We start from the raw sequence: 27,629 nt of genomic DNA, 5'->3' as shown, positions 1-27,629 counted from the left end.
ATAAATTTGGGCTATTCGATGCCGATTGCCTGTTTATCTTTTATTCACCAAACGAACGAGCGGAGTGCCTGAAGGGCCGCGCACGCTATCGCGCTATCAACCTATCAACACCACATGGTCTCGTCACGAGTGGGCTCGCAGGATCCCGATACGGCCCCAACGCCCGGCATCGCCGAAGCGGTAATCAGCAAGGAAAGAGCCGCCGGGACTAAAGTCGCCGCTGATACACTCAAGAACGCGCGAGCGCAGAGTGCTGCTACCTTTAGCCATGGCGGTCTCGTCCGCTCCAGTGACCGCGTTGGCTGGAGCTGCGTTCGCGACGCAGCAGAACGGAGCCGGCGGGGACATTTACGAACCGTTCCGCAACGGTGACATATCGTACGTGGGTCACGACTGCAGTTCCATACCGGACCGGCTTGTGCATGCGTATGCCTTCGCCGCGTACCGCCTCGACCTGAGCTTCAACCGGCTGACCACCATCGAAGGCATCGAGCACTTCATCCAGGCAAGCCATACCACTGCGTTTTGCTTCGTGTTCTAATTTTATACGCCTACGTGGTGAAGGCGACGTTGGAACGTAACAGGCAGTGTTCGTAATCAGCGCTATCGTTCGCGCAAAGATCGCTACATTGATAAGTAGCGAGTTTCTGCGTCATAAATAACGCCGAAACTAGAATTCATTTCCGTCGCTGCTTGAAAGTGATTGTATCAATACTGTGCGAAGGTACTGTAATAGCATCAGAAGATAGGATAAGGAGAAATTGCTATATAGCACATGCATAATTGATATTCTCGGCTGTATGTCGGTCCCTTGCGGGTTATGGGGCTATCAAATCGAACTTAAAGAACTGAAAGTAATTTCCGGGTGATGAAAGGGGATTTGAAATTTTAATACTAATCGCCTGAAGAATTGGGAACTAACCGAAAATATCGCGCACTACTCCTCTTGGGGCTTGCTTTCGTTTCCGACTGCGAGCGCGTAAACAAATATGGACTACTGCCGATTATCGCAATATACCGGGCTTCAGTTCGTGGGTTCTGATATCACCAAAATGAACGAAAATGGCGCGACATATCGACAGTCTGGACGGAAGTAATTACGATGCTCAAGGTTTTCTGCGGCACTAAACTGGACTTTTCTCAGCTTAGTCTTGCCTATGCGTTTGAAATCTTTCCGCTGACGGATGGAAACCGAGCAGGTAAGTTTTGCCACTGAGTGATTAAAATGGATAAGGAGGCATTTTAACTAATTAATAATTTAGAAGGAATCGGAAGTATGCTGAATGGAAGTGAATTTATTTCTGTTAAATTACAAAAAAAAAAGTTACGCAGCCCCTTCCGGGGACCGAGCCTACGCCCTTCGTTTTCAAGTTCTAGCGTGCGAAAAGCAAACAGCGCGCCGAGGAAATTTACATCCACCGAGAGACACGAGGAAATGATGCATCATGGGCAGAAAGGAAAGCAAGGGACCGTCCATACATGTGTATGCAGCGATAAAATGAGTACAGTGATAGCAAAAAAAGCGTTACAAATGGCTCGCGAGTCAGTGCGCGATGCGCAAGTGAGGTATGCGCTGTCAGCATGTCGGCGCGAACTGAACGCTGTTCGCACTCGGGTAGGTGCGGCAAGCAACTCTAACCTGTTCGTGTACAACTGCGGTCCTCTTGTTCAGTAGCCATAGCTGCAGTACGGTAGCAATAGTCGGAGGTATCTGGCGCAGCGGCAACTCAGGCCATAATGCGTCAGAAACGTACGCTGACGTGAATCAGTTATGCTATACTACAATAGTTTAAAACTAATATTTGCTAAAATATATTCTATATGCCCGTGTACTCCGCGGTGTCAGCTGCACGTGAAAGAAACCCAGGTGGTCGATATTTCCGGAGCCCTTCACTACGGCGTCCTTCATAACCTAGGTACCTTTTGGACGTTAGACACCCAGAAACCAAACCATGTTCCTTTTTTTGTATAGACATTAAAGCAACCGAAGGACGCCAGTTACACTGAGAAGATCATGTTTGTTACTGAAATTACGCATGTGTCTCAATCGCTAAATAAAAAAGTGATCTCGCTACGCAATGTCAGCAGCCATTTAGGATGAAATTTGCAGTGCTTGTCTAGGTGCAGTGACTTAGAATTGAGATTTAAGAACGTGTTATGTTGAACTCCGTAGGCGAGACGAATTTCAAACTTTCTTACAAGCGCATAAAAGTTACTTTGAAGGCGGAACTGTTCAATCGCTTTGCAGAAATCTTGTTCATGAAAAAAAAAAGTGCCGCAAATAAATGAATTCTGCCATCCATTTTTGGTGCACCTATGAGGCTAGAGAATGCAGTGATTCTTAATTTATTTGTAAATTGAAGAATGGGTCGCCTAAAGGTTGTGCCCAATTAATTAACATCACCACAATAAAAGTTTCGCTTCCATCAGTGCACACTGCAGGCCGACATGACATCAACCGAACCGAAGTTGACTAATCGGTGCCCTTGGACTGTTTTGCGTCGGCAGTACCTCTGTCTACGCACCGTAAGTCATGAGCGCTAGCACCAACGGTGGGCTATGTATACGCACAGAGCTGCAGTTGCCAGGGGGAAGGAGGGGGCTACACAGTGCAGAAATGACGAAACAAAGAGAGATGCGACAGTTGTATACACGCTCACTGAGCACAATAAAAGCACAACAAAAGAAAGCTTACCGAAGGCGAAATATATCTCTAGCGAACAAAGCGCCCGTGGCGCCTGCGCTTTAGGGTGCAGAAAAAAAAAAAAAAACGAAACAAATTTCAGGAGTAGAAAACGAAAAGCCAACACGAACGCTCCCGTGTTTTAAAGATTCAATAATGCAAACGAGAAGGCATCAACACTGATGAGTGTGCGCAGGTGCCAGGAAACGACACGGATAGAACGGGCTCGAACACTTGGCGGTATCGTCTCGCGCCGTGTGTCGGCGCTGCCGCTGCAGGTTCTGGTCACCTTCCTCTTCACAGTATCTTCACTTCAGGACTCGAAGCGCATAGAATATCCCATGTTGGCCATTCGGCCAAATCAGCAGATGATGCTTTAGGACCTCTTGGCTTCAGCAGAAGCTGGCCACAGCTACCCCACCGTTTTGGGTCACCATGGTTCACCATTGCAGTTTTTAAATATTTGCTTGCAACAAGGATTCGATGCTTTCCAACAGTTATTTGCTGCGTCTTGGCTCACAAAGCGTAACTTGCCGTCTTCGCGACAATAGCAACTTAAGGAAAGACAACGTGTGCGTGTAACAAAATGGCCGGAACTGTGCGCATTTTGGACAGTGCGTTGGTTCGAACCCGACCGCGGCGGCCACGTTTCGATGGAGGCGGAAGGCAAGAGGCGCCCGTATGCAGTGCGACGTCAGTGCACGTACATTGAAGATACCCAGGTGGCCGAAGTTATTCCGGAGCCCTCTACTACGGCACTGCTTGAAGGTGTAATGAAAGCGGCCCGACGAACAAAGAGAAGGATAGAACACACAGGACGCCACTTGCAGCTGATTTTATTTCCGTACCAAGCTTGCCTTTTGTAGGAAAACCAAGCCAAAGAAGCATCAGACTCAAAATGCAATAATCTATCGCCAACTCAAGGAATAAGTGCTGGCGTAGAAAATCAAATCAGCAATCAAGATACCGCGCACGAAGCAAAGGGAGCAATACATCGAGCGAATCACCAGGCCAACAGCAGCAACAAATTCTGAGCCAAACAAAGTGTATCTACGCTACGCAGGCAAATCAACGAACACATTAGAATAATCAAACGCTCAAGGGTCAGTCAACCATACAAGGGACCGTGAGATCTGGATGAGATCAATCACCAAGAAATAACATGGGAAAACACATGAAAAGGAAGATTGAAGACCAGCGTCTGAGTCAAAGCGAAATCCTCTACACTCAATCTGTTTCACAAGCTTTATCACCACGACGTTTTACATGACGACTTCTTTCAGCCACCTTGCTTCATTTTCCTTCGCCGTGATCATCCCTACAAAGTCAATCGCCCAGTGTGTGCGTCATCTCTTTACGCGCAGTCATTCATACCTAGAACCATAAGTGAGTGGAATAACCTACCATCAGATATTGCTACCGAGGTTCACCCAGACAAATTTCACAAAATCACATCAGAATGTGACGTCCCTGTGCACCACTGTATCTTTACAAAGTTAATAATCCTTCTTTTTTGCTCCCTCGAATACCACTACCTTCTCTCAGATTTTTTTTTGTGTTCTTAATCTGAGCTGTAACTGTTTTTTTTCTGCGTTGTTTTTGTATTCTTAATCTCAGCTGTTTGCATTTTTTTAGCTTTTGTTGCGCACTATTACTGTTGTTGTTTGTTTTTTATTTGTTTTTTCTGTACTTCAAAAATGGTGTATGTATGTTAATTTTCTCTTTTGTGCACCTTCAATTAAGAACAAATTGTCATGAAAGTGATTCGTGTGTCCCCCATATCAATAACCTTTAGGGTATTAGATTAGATAGAAAAGAGAAAATTAAAATACAGACACCATTTTTGAAGTATTAATATCTAATACCCTTTAGGGTATTAGATATAAAGGGTATTAGATATTAGAGATCTAATACCCTTTAGGGTATTTGAATAAATAAATAAATAAAAATGGCTGAGGCTTAACTTGGTTAAGCCTGGAGAATGCGAAGCATCATCGTGTCGCGTAATTTGGAGGCGCACAACCACAGCGACGGCGCGAGGTGGGCCCCCGTTTCTCCACTGTCGTGACGTCATCGTGTCACGTGGTGTGACGTCATGTATCACGTGATTTGGAGGCGCATAACCACGGTGAAGGGCTGAAGTGGTAGCTAAAGTAGTATGCTTCTCATAAAAAGGTGATCGCGTGAAAAATAGTTAACACGTTACCAACAGTACGTGACGCGGAAAAAAAAGGTGAACGAAAATGAGTCCTGAAGAACAACGCCTGCGTCAGATGGAGACGAATGTGAAAAAGATGTCTGTAAGAACCGCTATAACATCGTCAATAATTAATAGAAAGTGCATCGCAAAACAAACGGTTGTACGGGCAAAAGAACCCCAAGGAAAGCCAAAACCAAAGTAAGGCCTAAAGGAAACCTTCTGAAACGGTGGTCTCGCGTCACTGAGCCCAATAGAGGACCTGCTCACGCATTTGTTTCCCTCTTTCTTGACGAAGTGGGCTTCAACAATCTCTCGCTCAAATGTCTTTTTTCTGGACTGCAAAAATTTAGTTTTTTCTAACTGGGGACAGCAGTTAGGGCAATTTCTACAATGGTCGACATGGAAGCTCCCTTCATAATTGCTCTGATTGCCGCAGTGCTCGCTTGTACGCTATTGAAACAACGGCCTGTTTGCCCGATGTAAGTGAGTCCACAGCTTAGAGTGATCTGATACACAACATGAGTCCTGCATTCGGTGAGTTTTGTCTGTTGTTTTATTGCACAAGCCAGCCGTTTCTCGCGGTCCATAGCACAAAACTTTGACAGCTTTTAAGGTCTTGACAACATCAGCGCGGTCGGAACACGGACAAGAAAGACTGACACAAACACAGGTCAGTCTTTCTTGTCCGTGTTCCGACCGCGCTGATGTTGTCAAGATGTTTAACCAACAAGCCAGCCACTATGTATTAAGCTTTCAAGGCGCCGAGAAAACAACCTGAACGTTATGCCTGCTCGCCACTTTCTGAATGCTGCGCGATACCTTGTGAATATACGTTATTATCGCAACAGAGTTGCTTGATACCGGCTCCCTGATAAGAGGAGTAGGTGGCTTGAGTTTCTGAAGCAGCGTTTCGCAAACAGCTGAGACCAGACGTGGCGGGTAGCCTGCCTGTTGTAGCCGTTGCGCTCGAGCGTGAAAACTACTTGACACCAAATGGGGGCATAACTTGTTTAGAGCAGCTTGCAGGGAGTTTGAAGCAATCGCCCGCTTCACAATCTTGGAATGGGCGCCATCAAATGATAATGGTACGTCCACACTAGCGACAAAAACGCGCGCGACACGCCGCGCGCGGCGAGCGGTGCTGTCGCGCGCGGCAAGATTCACGAAACGCGGCAGCAACGCGCGGCAAACGCGCGAATGGGTGCGAGACCCATTTTTCGCGGCAGCCGCAAAACGACCACCAATCAGAAGCGAGCGAGCCGCGCTGTTGTGGCGCCACCTGTGGCATATGCTAAGAATCATAATGTATGGGCTCCGTGACCCGCTACCGTAAATCTCAGAGGCCATTTCCAGTCAAGGGGGCTGTTTTTGTTAAGCCTTCCCACACTGCCACCGAGACGTTCGACGACGATGGAAGCGTTTTTGGAAACTGTACGCGATTATCCCTGCCTGTACGATAAATCGCACGTCGATTTCAAAGACAAGGATCTGCGCGCAAACCGCTGGCACATTATTGGGCAGCAATTTGGGATGACAGGTGAGTAATTGGTGAAATTTTCTTAATGTTTCGGGAACATCCAACATATGCCTTTCCCCTGGAAACACTGACCTGATATCCAAGAACTGGAGTTCACCACTAATAGGAATTTCCCTGCTAACCTGAGACCCTGGTTGTGGTTCGTGGAAACAGTCGGAAAAGACAGATTTGAGCGAGAGATTGTTGAAGCCTACTTCATCAAAAAAGAGGGAAACAAGTGCGTCAGCAGACCACCCATTGCGCTTAGTGACGCGGAGACCACCTTTGAAGGTTTCCTTTAGGCCTTACTTTGGTTGTGGCTTCCCTTGGGGTTCTTTGGCCCGTCCAATCGCTTGTTTTGTGACGCACTTTCTATTATTATTGACGACGTTAGTGGTTCTTACAGAATTCTTCCCATCTTTGTCTCGATCTGACGTCGATGTTCTTCAGGACTCATTTTCATCCGCCTGGTTTTCCGCGTGGCTGGTGGTCACATGGTGCCATTTTTTCATGCGCTAACTTTTTTCGTCTTTGCTGCTTTACTCTTCCTATCCCGTCCCTTCTTGCTTTCTACCTGCGCTGCCACTGAAGTCATGCTTAACCAACTAGCCCAACAAGCATCAATCACATGGTAACATTTTTTCACGCTGTCACCTTTTCCATCTTTGCTTGGCTCTAGAAGTTTTCGCTTTGACTCAGGCGCATGCCTTCAGTCTTCCTTTCCACGTGTTTTTCCGTGCTATTTGCCAGTCATTGATCTCATCCAGATCTCACGGTACTTTGTATGGCGCCGCCGCGGTGGCTGAGTGGTTATGGTGCTCGGCTGCTGGCCCGAAAGACGCGGGTTCGATCCCGGCCGCGGCGGCTAGAATTTCTTTGGAGGAGAAATTCTAGAGGCCCGTGTACTGTGCGATGTCAGTGCACGTTAAAGAACCCCAGGTGGTCGAAATTTCCGGAGCCCTTCACTACGGCGTCTCTCATAGCCTTAGTCGCTTTGGGACGTTAAACACAATAAACCAACCAACTTTGTATGGCTGATTGACCCTTGAGCGTTTCATTAGTCTAACGTGTTCGTTGATTTCCCTGCGTAGCGTTTGGTTCTGAATTTGTTGATCCTGTTGGCCCGGTAAAGAATTCGTGCTCCCTTTGCTTCGTGTGCGGTATCTTGATTGCTGATTTGATTTACTACGCCAGCAATTATTCCTTAAGTTGGCGACAGATTGTTCTATTTTAAGCCCGATGCTTCTGTGAATCGGCTTGGTTGTCGTACAAAAGGCAGGCTGGGTGCGAAAATAAAACCAGTTACAAGTGGCGTCCTGTGTGTTCTACTCTTGTCCTCGTTCGTGGGGCCATTTTCATTACATCTTCAAGCATGAGCCAACTGCCGCAAGCAAAGGTTTTACTTGATCACTACGGCACCTCTTCTTTCACTCCCACCTTCCTCTCTTCTCTTACGGTGCGGTTCGGGTGCTCACCGAGATGTGAGACAGTTACTGCGCCATTTCCTTTCGTCACCCCCCCCCCCCCCCCTTTTTTTTTTGTATGTCGAGGAAGTTCGGAGTTTTCGCTGTTTTTTATTCTGGAGGATATACTAGCTCCAGAGGATATATTCCCGGAGAATATGCCGCGAGCCCTAAACCTCGGCCGTTACCTGAAACGCATTCTTCTCCTCCTTGTCGCTTTCTCTTTCGTTCTTCTTCGTTCTTGCAACTTACGCTCTCAAAAACCAAGCGTGCGCGAACTAGCCCAATCGTGCATATATGCAGTATATATGCGGCTAAGGGTCGCAGTCGTGTATGGGCCGCTCCCCCAACTTGGTAGCCGGTAACCTGAAAAAGACATATCGGCGTAGATCCCCTGCTCTACACAGGTGCTCGCGTTACCCGAGGAGCTGACAGATGACAGCTGCCTGCTTGTGCCACTGCTGTAGTTTTCGAGCATGCCCTGTTGTGTGTCTGAGTGATATTCGCGAGGGACTTAAAGTTTCGTCCGTGCAGTTAGACATCGTTTCCATTTATTTGGATCTTGAACCGACTGTCTTGCCAGTGTGTCACAGGCGAAAATTTCTGGTGGTCCATACTGGTGAACAGCGCAAAAAAGGCGGGACAACAACAAGACAAGCGCTGACTATCAACTGGGTTTAGCAACAAGGAATTGGCTTACATCACTTCACATGTGACATAAGTTTTGATTTTCACGGCCCTTTTCACACTATCTTCTTACTTCTTTGTGTTATGTTTTTGTATATATACCCTTCCGTCCTTCAATAAACCCAGTTGATAGTCAGCGCTTGTCTTGTTGTTGTCCCGCCTTTTTTGCGCTGTTCACCAGTATGAATGCATACCAACTCGCCCAGATCTCAGCCTTACTAAATCTGGTGGTCCAGCCTTCAAGCTCGCCCCGTCTGCCCACTGACGTCATCGGGGTAGGGGACGCGCGGCGGTGAGGTATCGCCCTATCTGTCGCGAGCGGCGAGCAGCAATTTTTAAAAATTATTTCTAAATTAAAGGGTTCCCGCAGAGCTTCCAAATTTGACTCGTATACCCGCAAGGACCTCCTTTACAGACCTGTTGCACTGGAATATACCCATATAAATAATTTCGAGGTCCCATTAAGGCAACAGCAGTGGCGGCGGTTTTGCTAAATGGCTTACTTCAAATTTTCACCTAGCTCCTGCCGCTTACAATGACGATATTAAAAGTTCTTAAGTACAGTGAATATTCGAGGAACTAGGTACTCGAGAATGCACTCGAGCCCGAATATACCTGACCCGGATATTTCAAATTATTGGCTATACGAACACACAGTCTATCCCCTTGAAAGTCCCGTCCAAAAGTATAGGAACGACGCGAAGTATATCGAACTACTATTTGGCCGGTATATGAAACGGCATGGCGCGCTCCTGCAAGTGGCGCTTCTCCTAACGGCCCTTTTCGATCCCTTCGCGCGTTGAGTGGGGTCTGCTGGCAGTGCTAGCGCTGTAAAACTGCGTGACGAGATGAACGTAGGGTGTGCTTAAGGGCAGCCTTCGGTGCAGTACTCGTTTTCCACGACGCATCGCTGTCATGCAGTGAAGCCAACCTAACTAAACCCTAGCGGCGGCCGTGGTCTAGCGTGCGTCGATGCCGAAGGCTTTTCTTAAACCAACTGTTCCTTAGTTTTATCAAGCGATTAGTATATTTATGGTGTACTGGTAATCGGATAAGACACCGTACAATAAGCAGTGACTAGGTCCAAAGCATCGTCCGCTGCGGCTTCGTAGGACTAGCGATGCCTAGCGAGCGGTGCACACTGCCCGCCGCGTCGCTGCGAGAAGTGCTTCACTAATGTGCTATTTTTTATATGTCGAACTACTTCGAGATCCCTTCTGAGTATGATATATTCGAAGCTCAACTGTAATTCGTTTTGCACATGTGTTTGCTCTGAGTATTCGTAAAGTGGTTGGAAGTCATACACCGAATATTTCCCTCTATCGCCCCCCCCCCCCCCCCCCCCCCCCCCCCCACACCCCTACGTTTTGAACTGGTACATCTGCGGAGTGGGTTGTAATAACAAGAAGCGCGAGCGATTAACGGGGCTGGAATTTCGAATACCAATTTCAGTTCAGTTCAGCTTCTTTTCCTTAAAGACTCCCTTGTATCGGGGGTATTACTTAAGGGGTGGGATTTTAATGAAATGAGCGAACAAAACAGCCAATATTATTTAGCCCTGAAGGTGATCGGCTACATGTTTTTGATAAGTAGAGGATGAAGCGATGTTGACGATGTCACGGTGTAGGCCGTTCCAGTCCGTTGCTGCTCGAAAGGAACTTGAAGCAGAAAAGGTGGCAGTATACGATGGCGGCCGGGCAACTTGTAGGGGATGACTGGTGCGGTGAGATATGCGTGCTGCAGCTGTGATATACGGTGACCGATTGAGAGAAGAATGAAATAATTTGAGATAAATCAAGTGATCTGCGATTAAAACATTCGCATGGCCCTTCGACTCCAGCATTACGGCGCTTTCCAGTATTTTCAGAAGAACCACAATGTCATCACCTTGCAAAGCGTACGCGCATGCTTTTGGGCCGCGTTCAGTTATGTTTTCGTGCGTGCATTCCGCGGTCAGACGCATGAACGGTCTGTGCGCGCGTGCACGCAGCTTCGGGAGCTGGTCCTGGACAACAACGAGCTGCGGGACGCGTCCGAGTTCCGCTTCAACGCGCAGCTGACGACGCTGTCGCTGAACAAGAACCGCTTCGACAACCTCGACTACCTGGTGTCGTGCATCGAGCAGTGCTACCCCTCGCTCACCTTCCTCAGCCTGCTGGGCAACCCCGCCTGCCCGGACCAGATCAGCAACCCGGAGAAGGACGACGACGACGACTACCAGAGGTGTGTGTTGTTGGACACGGAGGGGAGTTGGCTGACCCGTTCAGCCCCGCAGGTCCCGGCTCCGAAGGACGGTGTCCAACTCCGTTATGGAGGAAACTGTACAGTATGTTTATTTGTACATATTTACAGTCGAGATAGGAGGGTCTCGGTCACAAAACAGCATCCCGTTAAATAGGCTTCGTGTTCCCCAGATCCCTGACTGGGGAATAAACTTCGGAGAACGACGTCCAATCAGGTGGGCAGTTGTGGACACTGGTGGTACCACCCACGGCAGGGGGCGCTGCTGATGCTCTCACGCAGCTAGGTTGATAGAAACAGGTAGAGGCAGTCATCAAATATTGATGTGTCTATTTGACTACTACGGCAATTCTTCTGTTCGTTGTCTCCGGGGAAAGGAACTGCCCGCAGTCTCCCAGCAGGTGAATGAACGTCCTAGTACTTCCCCGCCGGATGTCCGAAACACGAGACATCTGTCGAGGACACAGTCGTCTTTGAATCAACAGCAACAGCTTGACCTTTCGTGGCATCACTCCGTCCGGCGACCCGAGGGCAGACTCGGCCACTTGACGCCGCCGCCGCTGCTTCTGCGCCGCTGCTGCCGCCGTCGCCAGTCCTCGTCGCATCTTTGCTTCACGATGGCTTACGTCTGCTAGGAATTGTTCTCAGGCCCGGGTTCGCCGATCTTAACAATATATATACTCGCATAAAAGTGGCCGCCTTCATTTTCGCGTTGCACGGAGGTGACATCTATGTTGCACTCGAGCGAATAGATCTTTCACTCCATGTCCTATACACAACAGGCATAAATGAAAGTGGCTGTAGTTCCCTTTCGTTCCTCTCTCGATGGCCTGTTAAGAACCTGTGCAAAATTGTTCTTGTCTCGGATGCACGGTCAAGGTTATCCAGTCAGCTTAATCAGTTGACAAGGAGGGAAGCACCGCAAAAATTCTCTGTCATGCTTGTTTGGCTCCTCCAAGCTTGTCGCGCAGGTTTTGCGAAAACAAAAAAGATCGACAAGTGCGGTGTCTCCTCGCAGCCCTCTCCGAGTCCCTCATTACTTGTGAACTGGGGATCCTTTATCCAAGAAAGGATTTACGGGTGCCTACTTCTGATGGAACGTTATTATTGAGGTGTCAAGACATAGAGCGTGAAGTTGGGATGATGAGCTTCGAGGATTGAAAAAAAAGCGAGGCTTTACTCCTTCTGTAAACGCTGCGTAGTTCTTTTGGAACAGAAAGCTCGACCATACGACCGTTGCGCTGACACAGTTTCCTGACATGGGGTGATTTCAGCCGTTACCCATAGCTGCGAGCTCAGCTTGCCTCGTTGAAGAATACCCTGAAGAAGGGATGATTCAAATCCCTCCTTCGAACACAAGCAGTTATCCTTGGCAGCTTTTGAACGGGTTCTATAAAGCAGAGCCCGACGACGATGTATAAGCATCGTTTTCAGGTTAGTGAAACGGAGCGCATGCCGGAATGCGCTGCAGAAGTGCAAGGTTTTTGTTGAACGGTGTAAAGAATTGAGGTTGGCCGGGGGTCAGTGATCCACTGCTTCCTTCTCCAGAAGCGGTTATCAGAAAGGTTGACAGTCTGGAAATACGAGTTCCTGAGCCTGCTGGTTATCTGAAAAAAAAAAATACGGTAAAACTCAAAGCTCCGTACCTTTTTATTAGGGACCTTGGCTGTTCTGAAACGAGGACTACGCACGCACCAGGACTTCAATTAACTATGAAAACGAAAGTGCTTCGGAAAGCCTCAGCGCAACCACAGAAGGCCTGTCGTCGCGGTACGCGCCAAAACGGGCTACGCATCCTTCGCGGCATGCGTTATCTCCAAAGCGAAGGCACTCACAGTCGAGAGGTGTTTCCGTGTAAGCGCGTTACGCGAGTAGGTTTGGGCGTCACCAGTGCAAACCTCTTCAGAACACGGGGCATAAGGTCGGCCTTAGGGCGGGCCACAGACTGAAAGGGGACGGGGTCGAGGAGTATCTGCGAAGGTTAGTTTTGTCTCAGTGAGCTCGTTGCATGCGATCTTCGACAAACGATGGACATCGTCATGTCGCAGTAGCGAAGTGTCAATTGAGGGTTGGTAGCTTGCTCTCAGCGGGGAACATGATCAATGACCCTTGAAAATGCCTCCCTGTGGGTTGGGATGAGAGACATGGTACGTCAAGTGCACGTTTCGACACTTGAAAACAGGGTTTAATTCATTTCTTTCTTTTTTAGCTCACATAGAGATGAAACGCCGCTAATCCCTAACGCTTTGGTCTCGGCTTCGCAACGACAAAGATGCGACGAAAGACGTGACCAGTACAAGTGCGAACAAAGATGTTTTCGCCTCTCGACAGCGAAGAAGCCGTAATCATACCGTGTCTGGTGTGCGACTCCCCGCTACTGCTTTGTGCCTGGTGCATTTTTCATATGCCGGATGAAGAGCAGTCATTGGACGAGTTCTTGTTTTATGAGGAGCAGCCTATTACTAGCAGGTCGAAGGATAACAGTACAACGAACAGGCCGTAGGAGGGTCAAAATGCTTTCACGAGGCAGCTGCTACTAGAATCCGTGCGCGACTTGTTCTGGAAAAAGAAACACGAATTCTAGCGCTTTACTTAAAATGTTAGCGTAAAAGCAGTTGCACGCATGGATGTTGCTGTTCATATGTGAACGACATGAGCAGGTTAGGAAGGATATCACTAGCGAATACACGTTAAACAAGCAGGTGAAGCCACATCATATATGCCATCAACTGCACAGGATAGGCAAGCTAATAAATTAAGGTAATAAATTACACTAATCAAACCGATATGAAGGTATAAGTGCAAAGAACTATGCCGCTGGGGGAGGTGTCCAGGAATATATTTCCTAAAACACTGATCACACAGTGAAAATAACGGACACACTTTCGATTTAAAAATCACATTTTACTCATTGGTTTTGGATTTGGTTTTTGGGCAACGCACGATAGGTACGTTTACGTCTGAAGCCAGTTGTGCACGATGACGTGTCTGGCACCGGTTATTTGGAGCTTGCAATTCAGGCACCGCTGCGCACACGTTGCAGCTTTGTGAGGACATTCAGATCATCTGTAGTCCTCGTGCTGGCTACGCTAATTTCGTGTGTCCCTGAATTGATATGGCATTCTGTGCAATCACTTCTTGGATGATACTTATTCATGACGAACGATGGCACACATTTCACTCTGACGAGAAAAGCTCGACCGCTACTTCGAACACAGCGCGCTCCAGTCTCCTTTTGCATAATAAATGTTTATTCTCTCACTCTCTTCACATTTCACATTCATCACATTTTCTGTTGCCTTCATAGTGCTGTGGTCATAATGCCTGCAAAATGACACGTGCGCTGAAAAACTAATGTATTTAGTAGTTTTTCCTACTGTGTTATCCCAGGGCATGTAATGCGAAGGCACGACAACCGGTGGTCCTTAAAGGTGCACTGAAGAGGAATCTGAACTCGTTTTTTTGCCGCAGGAACTCAATATACACGTTCCGAGCATTCTTAGAAACTACGATTTATTGCCCTGTGTGGCCGATTTCCCTAATTAAATCGAATTAACGCCCGGCTCCCGAATTTTTTTTTTGAATTCTCCCTCGTACGGTGGGCGGAGTCGACCAACGCGGCGAGTGCCTTTCACCCAGTCCCGTGGCGGCTTGCCGCTCTGCCATCGGCGGAGTAATACGTAGTAGTCCGTAGAAGAAAATAGTCCGCGCGTATTTTTATTTCTGCGGGCTTATTTCGTGGTTATATTATATGCAAATGAAACTATTTATTCGCGGAAACCTAAAAAACAAAATGAAGCGAAAGCAAAGCCTCCACGGAGCTGGCTGAAAGGCACTCCCCGCGTTGGTCGACTCCGCCCACCGTACGAGGGAGAATTAAAAAAAAAAGGCGGGAGCCGGTTGTTAATTCGATTTAATTAGGGAAATCGGCCACACAGGGCAATAAGTCGCAGTTTCTAACAATGCTAGGAACGTGTAGATCGAGTTCCCGTTGCAAAAAGACGAGTTCAGATTCCTCTTCAGTGCACCTTTAAGGGTGACGGAGTGGATTCCAAGAGAAGGCAAGCGTAGCAGGGGACAGCAGAAAGTTAGGTGGACGGATGAGACTAAGAAGTTTTCGGGGATACGGTGGCCACAACTGGCGAAGGACAGGGTTAATGGGAGAGACATGGGAGAGGCCTTTGCCCTGCAGTGGGCGTAGTCAGGCTGATGATGCTGCAAAAAAATTTGGTACAGGGCCTGTTGATATCTTATTGCCCTGCCTTTATCTTGCTTCCGAAGCATGCGGAGTTTCGCAGAAGCTGTGCCACATGCATATATACATATACTCTTTGGTACACTCTAAACAGGAAGGAGTAGAAAGGGTGTAAAGCTGTCCTCCGGCGCACTGCCGTTTATAAAAGGAAGTGCGCTAGAGGACAGCTTTACACCCTTTCTACTCCCATGAAGGGGTATTCATGTTTCGAGTGTATTGGACAGGTTTGAGGAAGTCTACGAGACTGCGCTGCAGGTGCGGGCTTTTCCATCGTTCTTCATAGCTCACGACCCGATCCATACCTCTGCAGATTTGTCCTTTTGTGGCCATGTGCAAATAACCGGAAAAAAAAAGTTTGGTCGGCTTTCAACGCAACTAAACGGAGTAGACGTGCGAAAGCCTGTGCTTAGCCTGGTTGGCTCATGTTTTTTGCTTTGCTGGGTCGTTGGCACGTCTGGAGACGGTATTAGGCTCAGAGCCGCCGCGGTGGCTCAGGGGTTATGGTGTTCGGCTGCTGACCCGAAAGACGCGGGTTCGAGACACGAATTTCGATGGAGGCGAAATTCTAGAGGCCTGTTACGCTCGACTCCTTCCGCTAAAACGCCGAAGCATCGGGACGGCTCCTTGGGGCGGTGGCTAATGTGTTAAAGACGGGAAGCGCCAGCCTACAAGGAATCTACAGACATCTGGAAACTGTCAATCGACAGGCTTCGGAGAGGCGTCGACGTGGCGGCCCCGGCACCCCGAAAGCAGGGAGCGGCGTCAACAAGGGGACCCCCTGGTGGTTTATGGGGGGACATCCGCTGCACAGGAACGGTCTTCGGCACAGCTCCCATTAGCGGTGCCAAATCAAAACGAAACGCAACGGCTTGGTGTGTCGGCGGCTGTCTGTGTTGTTTGTGGCCAGCGCGGGTGCTGGCGTGCCCGCGCTTCGGTAACAGCTTCAGGTCTTCCTGGAACCTTTCGGCGCAAGTGCGACGCCGGCCCTCCGTCCCCGCGGTTCGCTGTGAAGTGCAGGTGTCAGACTCGTGTTTCGGCTGACGAATGGCTCGAACTTAACGGCTTGTCATCGTTGCTGCGAGGGATCGGCCGGACAGCATCTTCGAAGAAGTGGCGAGGGTGAACTGGGGGACGTCCTTGTGGGCGGAACACTACGAATGGACACGTGACCCAGTTCACAGTGATTGGACACATTTTTGATTAACCAAATTCCCCAACTAGGGACCTGGGGACAGGACACCCTATTTAAGCCGCTGTTCGGCATGGAAGGAGGCTTTTTCTTCAATCTTGTAACCTTGTCTCCCTACTTTACCTTCTTGTCTTACTTTCTTCATGTAATTAAACCTTTGTATTTTACCTGTTACCTTGTCTGGGAAGTTCGTTCTATGTGCCGGCAGAGAGAGGGAAATTATGGTTATGGTAGGGAACACAACTAGGCCCGTGTACTGTGCGATGTCAGTGCACGCTAAAGAACCCCAGGTGGTCGAAATTTCCGGAGCCCTTCACTACGGCGTCCCTAATAGCCTTAGTCGCTTTGGAAAGTTAAACCTCCATAAACCTCCATAAACCACAGAACATCTGATCGAGGCTAAGCTGATCTGACCTGTTTGCACCGCAGATGGAAGCTGATGAAGAGGACGATATGCAATGCACAGCGCGAAATTGTGTTGCACTTCAACACGAAACGTGATCGGCTGCGGCGGTAGCAAAGTGCTCTCGAGCAGCTGATCTGTTCACGCCGCCGCGGGTTCGGAACCCAGTTGCTACAATATCTATTTTACTTCTGCATGGGCTGTTGCTATGCTAGACTTAGCCAAGGTCACCCCCAAGGTCACCCTCCTATTGGTTACAGCTAGCGCGGCGCTTCTCTGAAGTTACCCGAGCTTACCCAATTCACTCTTAGCCTTTACACAAGATTCTTTCGCGCTACACAAGGGCTTTCGCGCTAAAAACAAGGATAGAAAAGATAGTCGGGGATCTTCGAGCTAATGGAACACCTCCCACTACGCTACACTATCATAGAGCCCCGTTAATTGACGCTCATCTCCGAAATCTCCGAAAAAAAAACAATAAAAACAGGGAGCCAAAAGGAGAAGCACAGGACGAGAAGCACACACACCCCGTGCATGATATACACTCGTATGACAATACACGTTAGCTATAGTACCGCTATACTAGCCCCACTCATCGCAATTTGCACGTGCCATGTCGAGTTTGTCTTTGGTGTACCTCCACCCTGAGTCCCTGTCTGTGAGCTTGTACTTTACTTCGTTCGCCCAAATCTACACGCACTCACTAGCCCAACATGTTATGCGTACTTAACTTTATTGACACTTGTGCTGCGAACCATAGTTACCGGTATATGGCTCACTAAAACACTGCAACCTCTGTGTAAAATGTGGAGCGTCGTAAACTGAGATGAAAGTTGCCTAATAAAAAACAGCGTAAAACTCGGCGCATGTGACCACGCCTTGTCTGGACCGAGCCGAAATAAGTACGCTGCTTAAAGGCCAATTTCATCTGTCAAGTTAGCCCGGGGCTGGCATCTGCGCGACGCACGTACGGTCGAGTGCAACCTTGTCTTGTGCAGTGTGTGTGTTCAGGGGGAAGTAAAAAAAAATTACTAAGGACCGATGACCGGAGCAATGTATAAAGAGAATTCTTTGAAGGCGATGCCCGTTTGCTGAGCCGCTCATAAGACTGAGATGTAGAAACTAGTGCACTGCACGGGCTCGGGCCGGCCCGAAAGCCCGGACCCGGCCCGGCCCGCGGGCCGGGCCGGGCCGGGACATGATTTTTTTGCCGGGCCTGGGCCGGGCCCGGGCCTGAAGTTGCGGGCCCGGGTCGGGCTCGGGCTTAAAGCTGCGGACCCGAGTCGGGCTTGGGTCCGTACAGAAACGGCTGGTGTCCTACTATTCATTCGCTATTGCAGAGTGAAGTACACAACTGCTGCATTGGAGCAGCGACACGGATGAGCAATGGGTTATAGTACGCACTGAGAAAAAAACTAAGCTTTATTCATTGACATATTTACTTCCTTATTTCCACGCCGCGGTGGCTTAGTGGTCAAGGCGCTTGATTACTGAGCCGGGGAACTAGGGTTCGCTCCTAGCCTCGGCGGCTGCATTTCTATTTTGGCGGCAAGCATGACAGCCATGTACTTTGTAGTATCATTGCTCGTTGAAGAAACCCAGGTGGTTGAAATGATCCGGAGCCCTCTGCTTCGGTGTCTCTCACAGCCTGACTCGCCTTGGGCCCTTGAGCCCCAAAAACATAACCTTTATTTTATAGCTATATTTTTCTCATGTGAGAAAATGCACAAACTAAAGCGCGTTTGGTTTTCTTTTTCATCAGCTGACCGCAACGTCTCTAAATGAAATAGCCACGAAAGCTCGCGAGAGTTTGTAAATCTCATCTCATAACCACATATTTCCCTCCTCGCTTCTTCAGCCTGGTTGTCATGACAAGTGTTTTGCCCTGTAAGTTATCACGTACTCGCGCGTTATCTTCTGCTCCACTAGTAAGAGTGAAATTCAACCGGTCTTAATTGGCCATTGATCGTTCATCATCCCAACACATACCTGTACACTATTAGAAATGCATTCGGGAAGAAGATATTCGTTTAGGACTCTTATAGTCTTCAAAATACACACAGTGAAATACTCATGCCTTTTATCTTTTCGTTTCTGCTGAACGGCGACCAGTTCGGCTATGAGTTCAACCTGTGAGGTCGCGTTCACTAAAAAAATGCCATCCCACTGCTTGCTAGGCAGCTTTAATGTTTGTACTTCCGGGCGGCAAAATATAACCAATTAAAATCATGGGGGAATGCAAAGTAGTCTATTACACCCCTATGCAGCCCTTTTTATTTTGCTCTCGCCACTTCCAAGTTTATCTTTGCGCACCTACACGAGAGCACTGTCCAAAAGATGGGCCTGGCGAGCACCACTCTTAATCACTTCCTTCAGGGTTAAAAAGAACCAACCTTCTGCAAGCCAAACTGTGGTTTCAGAACCTTTGCTGAACAGTTTCTTATCGGTCTAGTACTCGCTCAGAGTGAGCAAACGGGCCGGGCCGGGCCGGGCCCGGGCTGGGCTTCACTCCGGGATTCACGGGCCGGGCCGGGCTAGCTATAGCGATAATTTAGCGGGCCTGGGCCGGGCCCGGGCTTGAAGCCGCGGGCCTGGGCCGGGCTCGGGCTTTAGGTCTCGGGCCCGGGCCGGGCTTGGGCCTCAGATTCAGGCCCGTGCAGTGCTCTAGTAGAAACAGCCCCGCACTCTCGTTATTTATTTAACCCCTATGCCCCCATTCACCCAAGCATTACAAAGGAGAGTAGGTTACAAGAAAAAAAACATAAAAGCAGCCAAATATATCGTACAAAAGCTACATCAAAGAATAAGCAGTGTGATATGTCAAACTTAAAGAAAAAAGAACAAAACATGGCAATAAAGACAGCGTACCGACAAGACGCAACAGCGATAAGAAAAAAAAGGAAGCAGTAATGAAAGAACATTCAGCTGACTGCACAAAAGACCGCGAACAATACTTATCGAAAAAGCATGTAACCTGATATATAGACGCAATATCTGCGGGAAGGCGGTTCAGACCTTTGGATGTTCTGGATAAGAATTGAATACTAATAGATTCGCCATGGACCTTCTAGCGGTTGTAGGACGCGGACAGATACGAAGTAGACAGCACGAGCGCTTCGTATCTTCGTATCTGTCCGTGTCGTCCAAGTGCTACATGTTTTACCAGCACGTCCCAAAACAGCCATCTTCAACAATAAGAAGTTTTAGTTCGGCAGTGAGCACGCACAACGTTGTGTCGATTATCGTCGCGTGGATAGCGACTCCGTTCTTCTCCTCTGTTCCTGAAATTGCGCTGATCTTTTTCAGCCTGCGCTGTGCAGCACCAGTGCTTTCTAACCATGCAGCGTTACGCATGCGCTGTACAACCAGTAGCCACTTTGAAAGACCTTAGTTGACTGTACGCTCCGTCGCAGCTTATCTCATAACAAGATAGCACAGGTTATAGATCACAGAAACGCAACTGGCAACAAAAGGTACAGGTAGCGGCAACACAAAAGGGAACGCGGGAGCGCGTCGCCTCCGCGCTTCGCGAAGGGCTGCCGCCCAGAGCCGGCGAGAATGGACGCACCAGGCGCATGCGCGGAAAGAGCACCACCCGTGCTTGCTGCGCATGCGCCTTGGCCGCCGATTCTCTCTCAAAAAAGGAAGCAGACTGTGTTCATCCTAAACCTCTACAGTCCTCCAAGCAACACACAAGAAGAATGCACACAGGGAAGCACACCAATCATTTTGGGGGACTTAAACGCTGTACACACGGCACGGAACTACCACAAGGACACACCGAAGGGAACCAGCCTGTTGGAAGCAGCTGAGCACCTGGACCTCTGCCTAATGACGGATCATGTCCCCCATTAGAATAGGGAACAGGACTAGCAGAGACAAATGCCCATACCTATAGATTTCACAAAAAACATAAGACACTTCACACGAACCAATTTGGAAGAAACTCTGGGCAGCGATCACGTAATTCTTAGCTTATCCTTAACGACAGCCCTGATGAGGCGGAGTATATGCTCTGCAAAAATAACGAACTGGGAGCAATACAGGAATATTAAACCGCCAGAAGGCGGCATCATAACTATTCAAGATTGGGTTAAAAACATAAAATATGCTCGCGCAAAAATGACTCAAATCATCCTAAACGACAACAAACAACCGATGTAGACAGACGTCTCTCCCATTTATGGGAAGCCCGAAAAGGTCTAGTAGAACGGCGGAAAAAAACTAAAATTAAATAGGAAACTACAATGAAAAATAACGAAGGTTACGAGGCCCGGGAGTATGCTATAAAGCTCATCAAGCAAAATTTTGTACAGTTTTGTGAGTCGCTGAAAGGTACCTTAAGTACGTCTAAAACATGATTGATCTTACGATGCCTAATAGACCCATCTAACGTCAAATCTGGCTCAAGCAGAACACTCCATTCCATAGCCCATAAATTTCCGGGAACGGTCGCAGATTTAATAACAGCCATGCACAACACAAGCGGGTAGGGTTATCCTGACGAGACTGGGGACTACGAACTGTGAGAGCAAGTCCCAAATTCCGGCACCTGCAAGAGAGAAGTCAAAGTACTGGCAAAGAAACTATCAAAAGAACCGGAAGCGGTATACGTGGACATCGGGGCCTATGCCGAGCTTGGCAGGTTCGCGATTGCTGCCCTCGACAACCGGAAGAGGCCAATCGTCAGGGCATCAATCTATGGCAAAGATCCTGTGGAAGCGGAGTAACTGGCCATAGCCATCACCATCAAGACTCAAGGCCAACAGGGCAAGCCATCGCACATAGTGACGGACTCCCAACAAGCCTGCACGGACTACCTTTAAGGATAACCTCAGGGAAAGGCGAGTCCACTATTAAGTACACTCACACCCACACAAAATAACTTAGACACCTGGTGAGGAAGGCCTAGCGGGAAACGAAGTAGCAAATGATCTAGCCCGAGCTCTCACAAACCGGGCGGATACCCATCGCTACCCCACCCCCTCCTAAGACCGTATGGTGACAGGCTAGAGCACCTAAGGCAAAAGAAGACATGTCTCACCGCCAAACAAACACCCATCTTCCTCGCTGCCATTGACTGGAGGAAAATACAAACCGACACATATCCAAGTCTTCACATCTTGTGAATGCCAGGACAAATCGGACAGAAAGTTGACAGTGCCACACCCGACACACGAGCAGTGGGAGGAGGTCCTGACCAGCGACAACCGGGGTCGGCAAGCTGTCGCCAGCGGTGTCCTGGACTAGGGGCCCCGACCACCCTGCTCGCGCGAATTAATCTACTATAATTAAAAGTTCTCTCTCTCTTTCTTATCGCGTCAGCGCTTCGTGAAGCGCAGAGGCCACTCGCTACCGTGTTCCCTTCCATATTGCCGCTACCTGTACAAGTCTAGCACAGACTTGCAACTGATTTCATGGGGCAAGCGCGCCTGTATATTTGTCCTGTGACAAACTGATACCCACGCTGGAACGCGAAGCAGTATGGATCTATAGATAAGACTTGCTTATCGAAAGCTGGTGCTCGCTTGGATGGTTGTTGGTACAACGGACAGTCTCACCGATGTTCGCCTTTCCGTAAGTTAGGGGAATTTAGAACTGCTGCCCATGCACCTTTGAACATGCCAGTCACTGTAAGGAGGAAGAGGAGGATGATGAAAAACTTTTATTAAAACTATACTGCGCTTGTCTTCTTGAGTGGAGCCCTCATTCCAGGGCTCCACGTGCCGCGGCGATCCTGCAGGCCCGCCAGAGCAGCTGTCGCTGGTCTTGCGTGTTCGTGAACGTCATAGCGGTCTCAAGAAGAAGGGCTCTCAGTCCAAGACCCCGTTTGCCACCGCTATCTTCTCGGCACGCTCGATGAGCCGGCGCTGGTCGATCGGATCCCAAGATGAAGGAGTGGGGAGGGTTACGGGTGGGATGCCTCTGGGTGGTGTTGTGCAGGCCCAAACGGAATGATACAGTGTTGGTCGATGTTCTTGGCAGCCCAGGAATTTGTCCGGGTTGACGGTGGGTAAGAACAAGTGTTTGTGGTATGGGTTAGGATACTTGTCAGTCTGAAGTTGACGCCATGCTACAGCTTCTGCCTTGGTCAGAGCTGGGTGCGGAGGCGGCAGTGTTCATCTTTGTGTGCGGCAGTATTCTGTGATGTTTGTGATGTGAGTGTAAGGCGCCCTCTGTGTCTACTTCCTCCTCCGCTTCCGTCGACAGCGCCCGGAAGGTTGCTGCTCGCTCGAGTGCGTGGGCCCTCTCGTTGTCAGGAAGGGAGGCGTGATCAGGAGTAAAAACGATGCGCACGGTGGGGAATATATCGCGATTGATTGGTGATAGCGCGCCCGTAGCCTGCAAAGATAAAGTGCCCTAATGATTGTGAATGTCGGACTGGCGTGGTGTTCATCATGCGAGGCCATGTGGTGTATGGAAGCGAGTGCTATCGCTATGGCGGTCTCCTCAGCCGTCGTGCTCTAGTTCATGCCTCGAAGGGAGCCCGTAGCATGAACTGAGCCAGTGGCATTTGTAACCGCTAGTCCCATAGCGTCTGTGCCGGACGGGTAGAGAATGTCCAGGCGCCTTCATGAGCATCAACGGCAGTCCGAATGCAGGCTAACCTTCGATTACCTTGCATGAAGCCGAATGCGAGAGTTTGGCCCGTATTATTGGCTATTCGTACTTAAAGGGAAACTGAGGCAAAATTCAAACCAATGCACTCCCGTAAAAATGAATCTTTGAAGGGACTGGCAGTATCGAGGATGAAATTAAAAATTAAAATAAAAAGCAGTCATGTGACCCACGTTTGGAACCGAGTAGTGGCGTTGCTTATCCTCAAAGGTCCGCACCCATTGAACTGTCTTGGCGCACCGCAGTTTACATATGCCAAACCGGCCGGTGATGGCGGCGGTTGTATTTCATTTTCGTGGCTCTTTACTAGCTTATTAAAGCCCCATTTTCAGTGAAAGTGGCGTCTTTGTAGTTAGAATGCTGCGATCTAACCATACAATCCAACTTAAATTTATCTTCGGCGTCCCTCTAAACATTGGCTTAAGCACGTCTTGATCGCTCATGTTACAATGTATAAATATGCTCAAAACATAGTGACTGGCTAGTTGGTTCTGCATACCGGAAAATTGCAGCGCAGCAGTGACAAGGACGAGACGAGAAGGACGCAAACACAAGCGCTGACTAACAACTGTGTTTTATTGCTCTGAGCCAGCCTATATAAGAACTAGGCACAAAACAACAAAACCGGAACCAACACATCACCTCACGCATTCGTGGCACTATTATCGGAATTGTCTCCCGTTCCTCCAATATTTCGTCCTATCATTGGCGTTCAGAAATGACATTTCTTTTTCACTAAGGCGCACAGAGGGGTTGCTGACCCAATTATCTGCGCATTTTGATATCGCTTAATTCTTCGCAAGTGTCGGGACACCACCCCAAGGTTGATAGCAGAGGCTCTGGCGATATCAAAATTCGCAGATAAGTGTGTCAGCAACCCCTCTGTGCGACTTAGTGAAAAAGAAATGTCATTTCTGAACGCCAATAATAGGACGAAAGATTGGAGGAACGGGAGACAATTCCGATAATCGTGCCACGAATGCGTGAGGTGATGTGTTCGTTTCTGTTTTGTTTTGTACCTAGTTCTTATATAGGCTGGCTCAGAGCAATAAAACACAGTTTTTAGTCAGCGCTTGTGTTTGCGTCCTTCTCGTCTCGTCCTTATTCCTGCTGCGCTGCAATTTTCCAGTATAAATATGTCCGCATGTTTCCGAGAAATGAGGCCTTTACGGACACCTTCATTAAGAAGCCGCCGTGGTGGCTCAGTGGTTACGACGCTGGGCTGCTGACCCGAAAGATGCGGGTTCGATAGGCCACAGAGGTAGCATTTCGATGGAGGGTAAAAAAGAAAGGCCCGTGTTCTGCGTGGTATAAGTGCACGTTACAGAACCCCAGGTGGTCGAAATTATCCGGAGCCCTTCACTACGGCGTCCCTCATAGCCTGATTCGCTTTGGGACGTTAAACCCGCTGGAAACCGGACCAAACATTCGTAAGCAGGTGTCGCGGCCCTTATAAAAATAGTCTATAGACTTTGCATAGACTCTGTTGCTTTACTATAGATATTTCCTTTTGTACATTCATAGTCAGTAGACTCTATAGACGAAAGTCTACTAAACATATATGGCCATAAATCTTTCGATTGTCTATAGACTGTCTATAGCATCTATATTGCCTATTGACTAGTCTATAAAATTGGTCTATAGAGAGTCTATAGACTTTATAGACAAAGGCTATGGATAGTCTACAGGCTGTCTGAAGTAATTTTTGTAACGGCGGCATTAATAGGAAAGATTCGGACAAGCACACATGAATTTAAAACAGTGCAAACTTCACGAAGGACGCAGAACGGGGAGACGAGACACAGGCGCTGACTAACAACGGAAATTTTATTGCTCTGACACATCGGTAAATATACACAAGGCCTCAAAGACAAGAAGTGTGAGACAAGAAACAGACAATCGCAGCAGGAAATGACCAGAGAATCATGAATGCTGAGCTGTCGCAAGGAAACGAAATTCCTTATCCAGAAGGGCCACGGATGGGGTGCTGACACAGCGGTCTTTTAGGCTCGCGATTTAGGATTTCGAGCAAGCAATCACCTCTGGCTGCCCATGACGCAATTCCTTCTTTCCCCCCTCGCAGGTACCGCTACTACGTGATCCACAAGTTGCGCAAGCTCAAGTTCCTCGACTCCCGCGCCGTGAGCAGCGCCGAGCGCGCCGAGGCCCGCCGGGTGGGGGCCTTCATGCGGGTGGCGAGGCCCCCGCTGCACATGGCGCCTCTGTGGGCCGAAGGGTCGGACTCTGAGGCCGAGGGCTACCGGTACACGCCGCTGCCCGCGCTACCCACGCACGGCATCGGGCAGCACCGGAAGACCGTCTACGGGATGCTCAAGTACAAGTACACCGGAAAGCACTCCGAGGGCAACCGCTTCATCCGCAACGACGAGCTGTGAGGCCGCACCAGAAGCCCTCGGGGCGATCGGCCGCATCGTGAGTGTGAACGGCGTGGCACCAGTGCTCGTACGCAGCACGTGACTTACTTTCACGAGGAACTCCGGGTCATGCGATTGTTTCGAGTGCGCGTGGATTTGCGTATCTCCCACTCCGTGGCCCGTCGTCTCCAGCGTCTGGACCGCAACAAGTGGTTCATTGGACAAGGCACACGTGCCCACATGCTTCACGATGAAACATGTTTCATGTGAACATGCGCGGATAGCGACACCTTCAGCATCGGCTATGACTAAATGGCTTTGCTAACCTGCAAACAATTTTAATGGCTTGCGACGTCAGCCAGCGGTGTCTGCTTATAAGACTCGGTGAATAACGGAACTGTAGTGATGCGGTGATGAACACCGACTATTGCTTGCATTAGTGAAGAAGCCTCGGCAGTTCTTTTTTTTATTTTTATGACCACCACGACGGCGTCACCGAGGCTCCATGGCACTGTAACGGCTACTAACTTTCAATTTAAATTTGGGTTTTAATTGTAGCGTTTGACACTGAGGTGGTCATTAGGCCACTTGCCGCTAAGTAACGGCTCTCATGGGCTTGGCTTGCAATGATGATGGAGGCAATACTTGTGATCACTGAGTAGATTGATGTTTTTCGTAAGTGTTGAGATCGTATCAGTATTCTCGTGTGTGCAGATGTTTCCAAACAGTGCTCATCACTGTAATCAGTGTCGTATGCAAGGCACTGATCTTGCGCATGTTGCTAAAGAATTGATGTCGATAGCTAGCTTACCCTTTTTCCCCCAAAACAAGCAACAAAAATCTCCACGCGTTCTTAGCTCTCGTGCCAATTTTTGAATGCCTATTTGAACGCTTATAATGCCCGAACGATCACGCATCGGCGCAGTTCCTGATTGTGAACAAAGTGCTAGCAGAGCTTAATTATATACGCAGTAAATCGTAGTGAGCCAAGATTTCAGGGGCCGAACTTGTGCTGTGGATACCATGTCGTGCATTTTTATTGCACCGACTGTTAAAAACTTGCCCGCCTCAACTGCTTATTAGTTTACCGTGAAGCTGCACACGGAGCTTACATACTGCGGTAACTTTTATCTCGTAGTAAGTTTGACAATGGTACTTATCGCGTTCGGCTGCGCCTGATGCAAGTCCGGAAACGTCTGCACCGCTGCAGACATTGCAACGCCACTCCCCAATCGCACTCCAGCGGAAACCCGACGTTGCCGGATTTCGGTCCCTCGATCTCGGCGCAGACAATTCCGGGCTTTCATTATGAGCAGGCGAACCAGATAAGTACCGTTGTCAAACTTACTACGAGCTAAAATTTACCGCAATACGCAAGTTCCATGCGCAACTTCACCGTAAACGAGCCAGTGGTTGAGGTGGAAAAGTTTTTAAAAGTTGCTACGGTAAAGATGCACGACCCGGTAAAAAAAGGCAAAAAATTGTTTAAAAAACGCGGAAACCAGCGAGCTTTTATGCGCAGAGTTCATTCCATGCGTCAGAGGTACCAGTTTCTGAGATGTGTTGTGAAAGCTGTGTTCTTGCGGAGAGTGTTTATACGAAGGTTCGTGATATAGTTTTTATTATAGCCAGCGGGCAGGACACTGTCGCTGGCCAGAGTGTCTTTTTATTGCTCACTTCTTGTACATGTGCATCCTAGCGCACCTATCCATTAAACGGCGGTGTATTTCACGCCCGAGTGAACGGAGTGTTGTCCTCTATTCCCCTCTTTGGTGGAACCTGTCTTCACCGCAACGGAAAAAATCTCTGCCTCTCCCCTAACCGAGAGTAGAGTAAGCATAGAATGTTTACGGCGAGCAGTCTTCTGCTGTGGCGCAAAGCGATCGCTTTCCGCAAGACGCTTCCTACCTCTCCTTTCATCAGGCTCCATTGCTCGGCTTAAGCAGCTGTGACGGTGGCGGCATTGAAATGCAGGGCGATGCAGAAGCGTACGCCGCGG

At 48.8% G+C, this 27,629-nt stretch overlaps 1 protein-coding gene across 1 annotated transcript; it reads left to right on the top strand.

Annotated features, from left to right (window-relative positions):
- The first annotated feature begins 116 nt into the window (after positions 1 to 116).
- On the top strand, positions 117 to 27,373 carry LOC149345957 (leucine-rich melanocyte differentiation-associated protein-like). Its single transcript, XM_089586292.1, has 3 exons — positions 117 to 505; positions 10,540 to 10,772; positions 25,339 to 27,373. The coding sequence occupies exons 1-3, from the start codon at positions 269 to 271 to the stop codon at positions 25,649 to 25,651; spliced, it is 783 nt and encodes a 260-aa protein (XP_089442418.1). The 5' UTR covers positions 117 to 268; the 3' UTR covers positions 25,652 to 27,373.
- The last annotated feature ends 256 nt before the right edge of the window (positions 27,374 to 27,629 follow it).

This window comes from Amblyomma mixtum, chromosome 4, assembly GCF_055824585.1.
Source record: "Amblyomma mixtum isolate Tamu chromosome 4, ASM5582458v1, whole genome shotgun sequence".
Classification (NCBI taxonomy): Eukaryota; Metazoa; Arthropoda; class Arachnida; order Ixodida; family Ixodidae; genus Amblyomma; species Amblyomma mixtum.
This window is presented reverse-complemented; position numbering and strand designations above follow the sequence as displayed.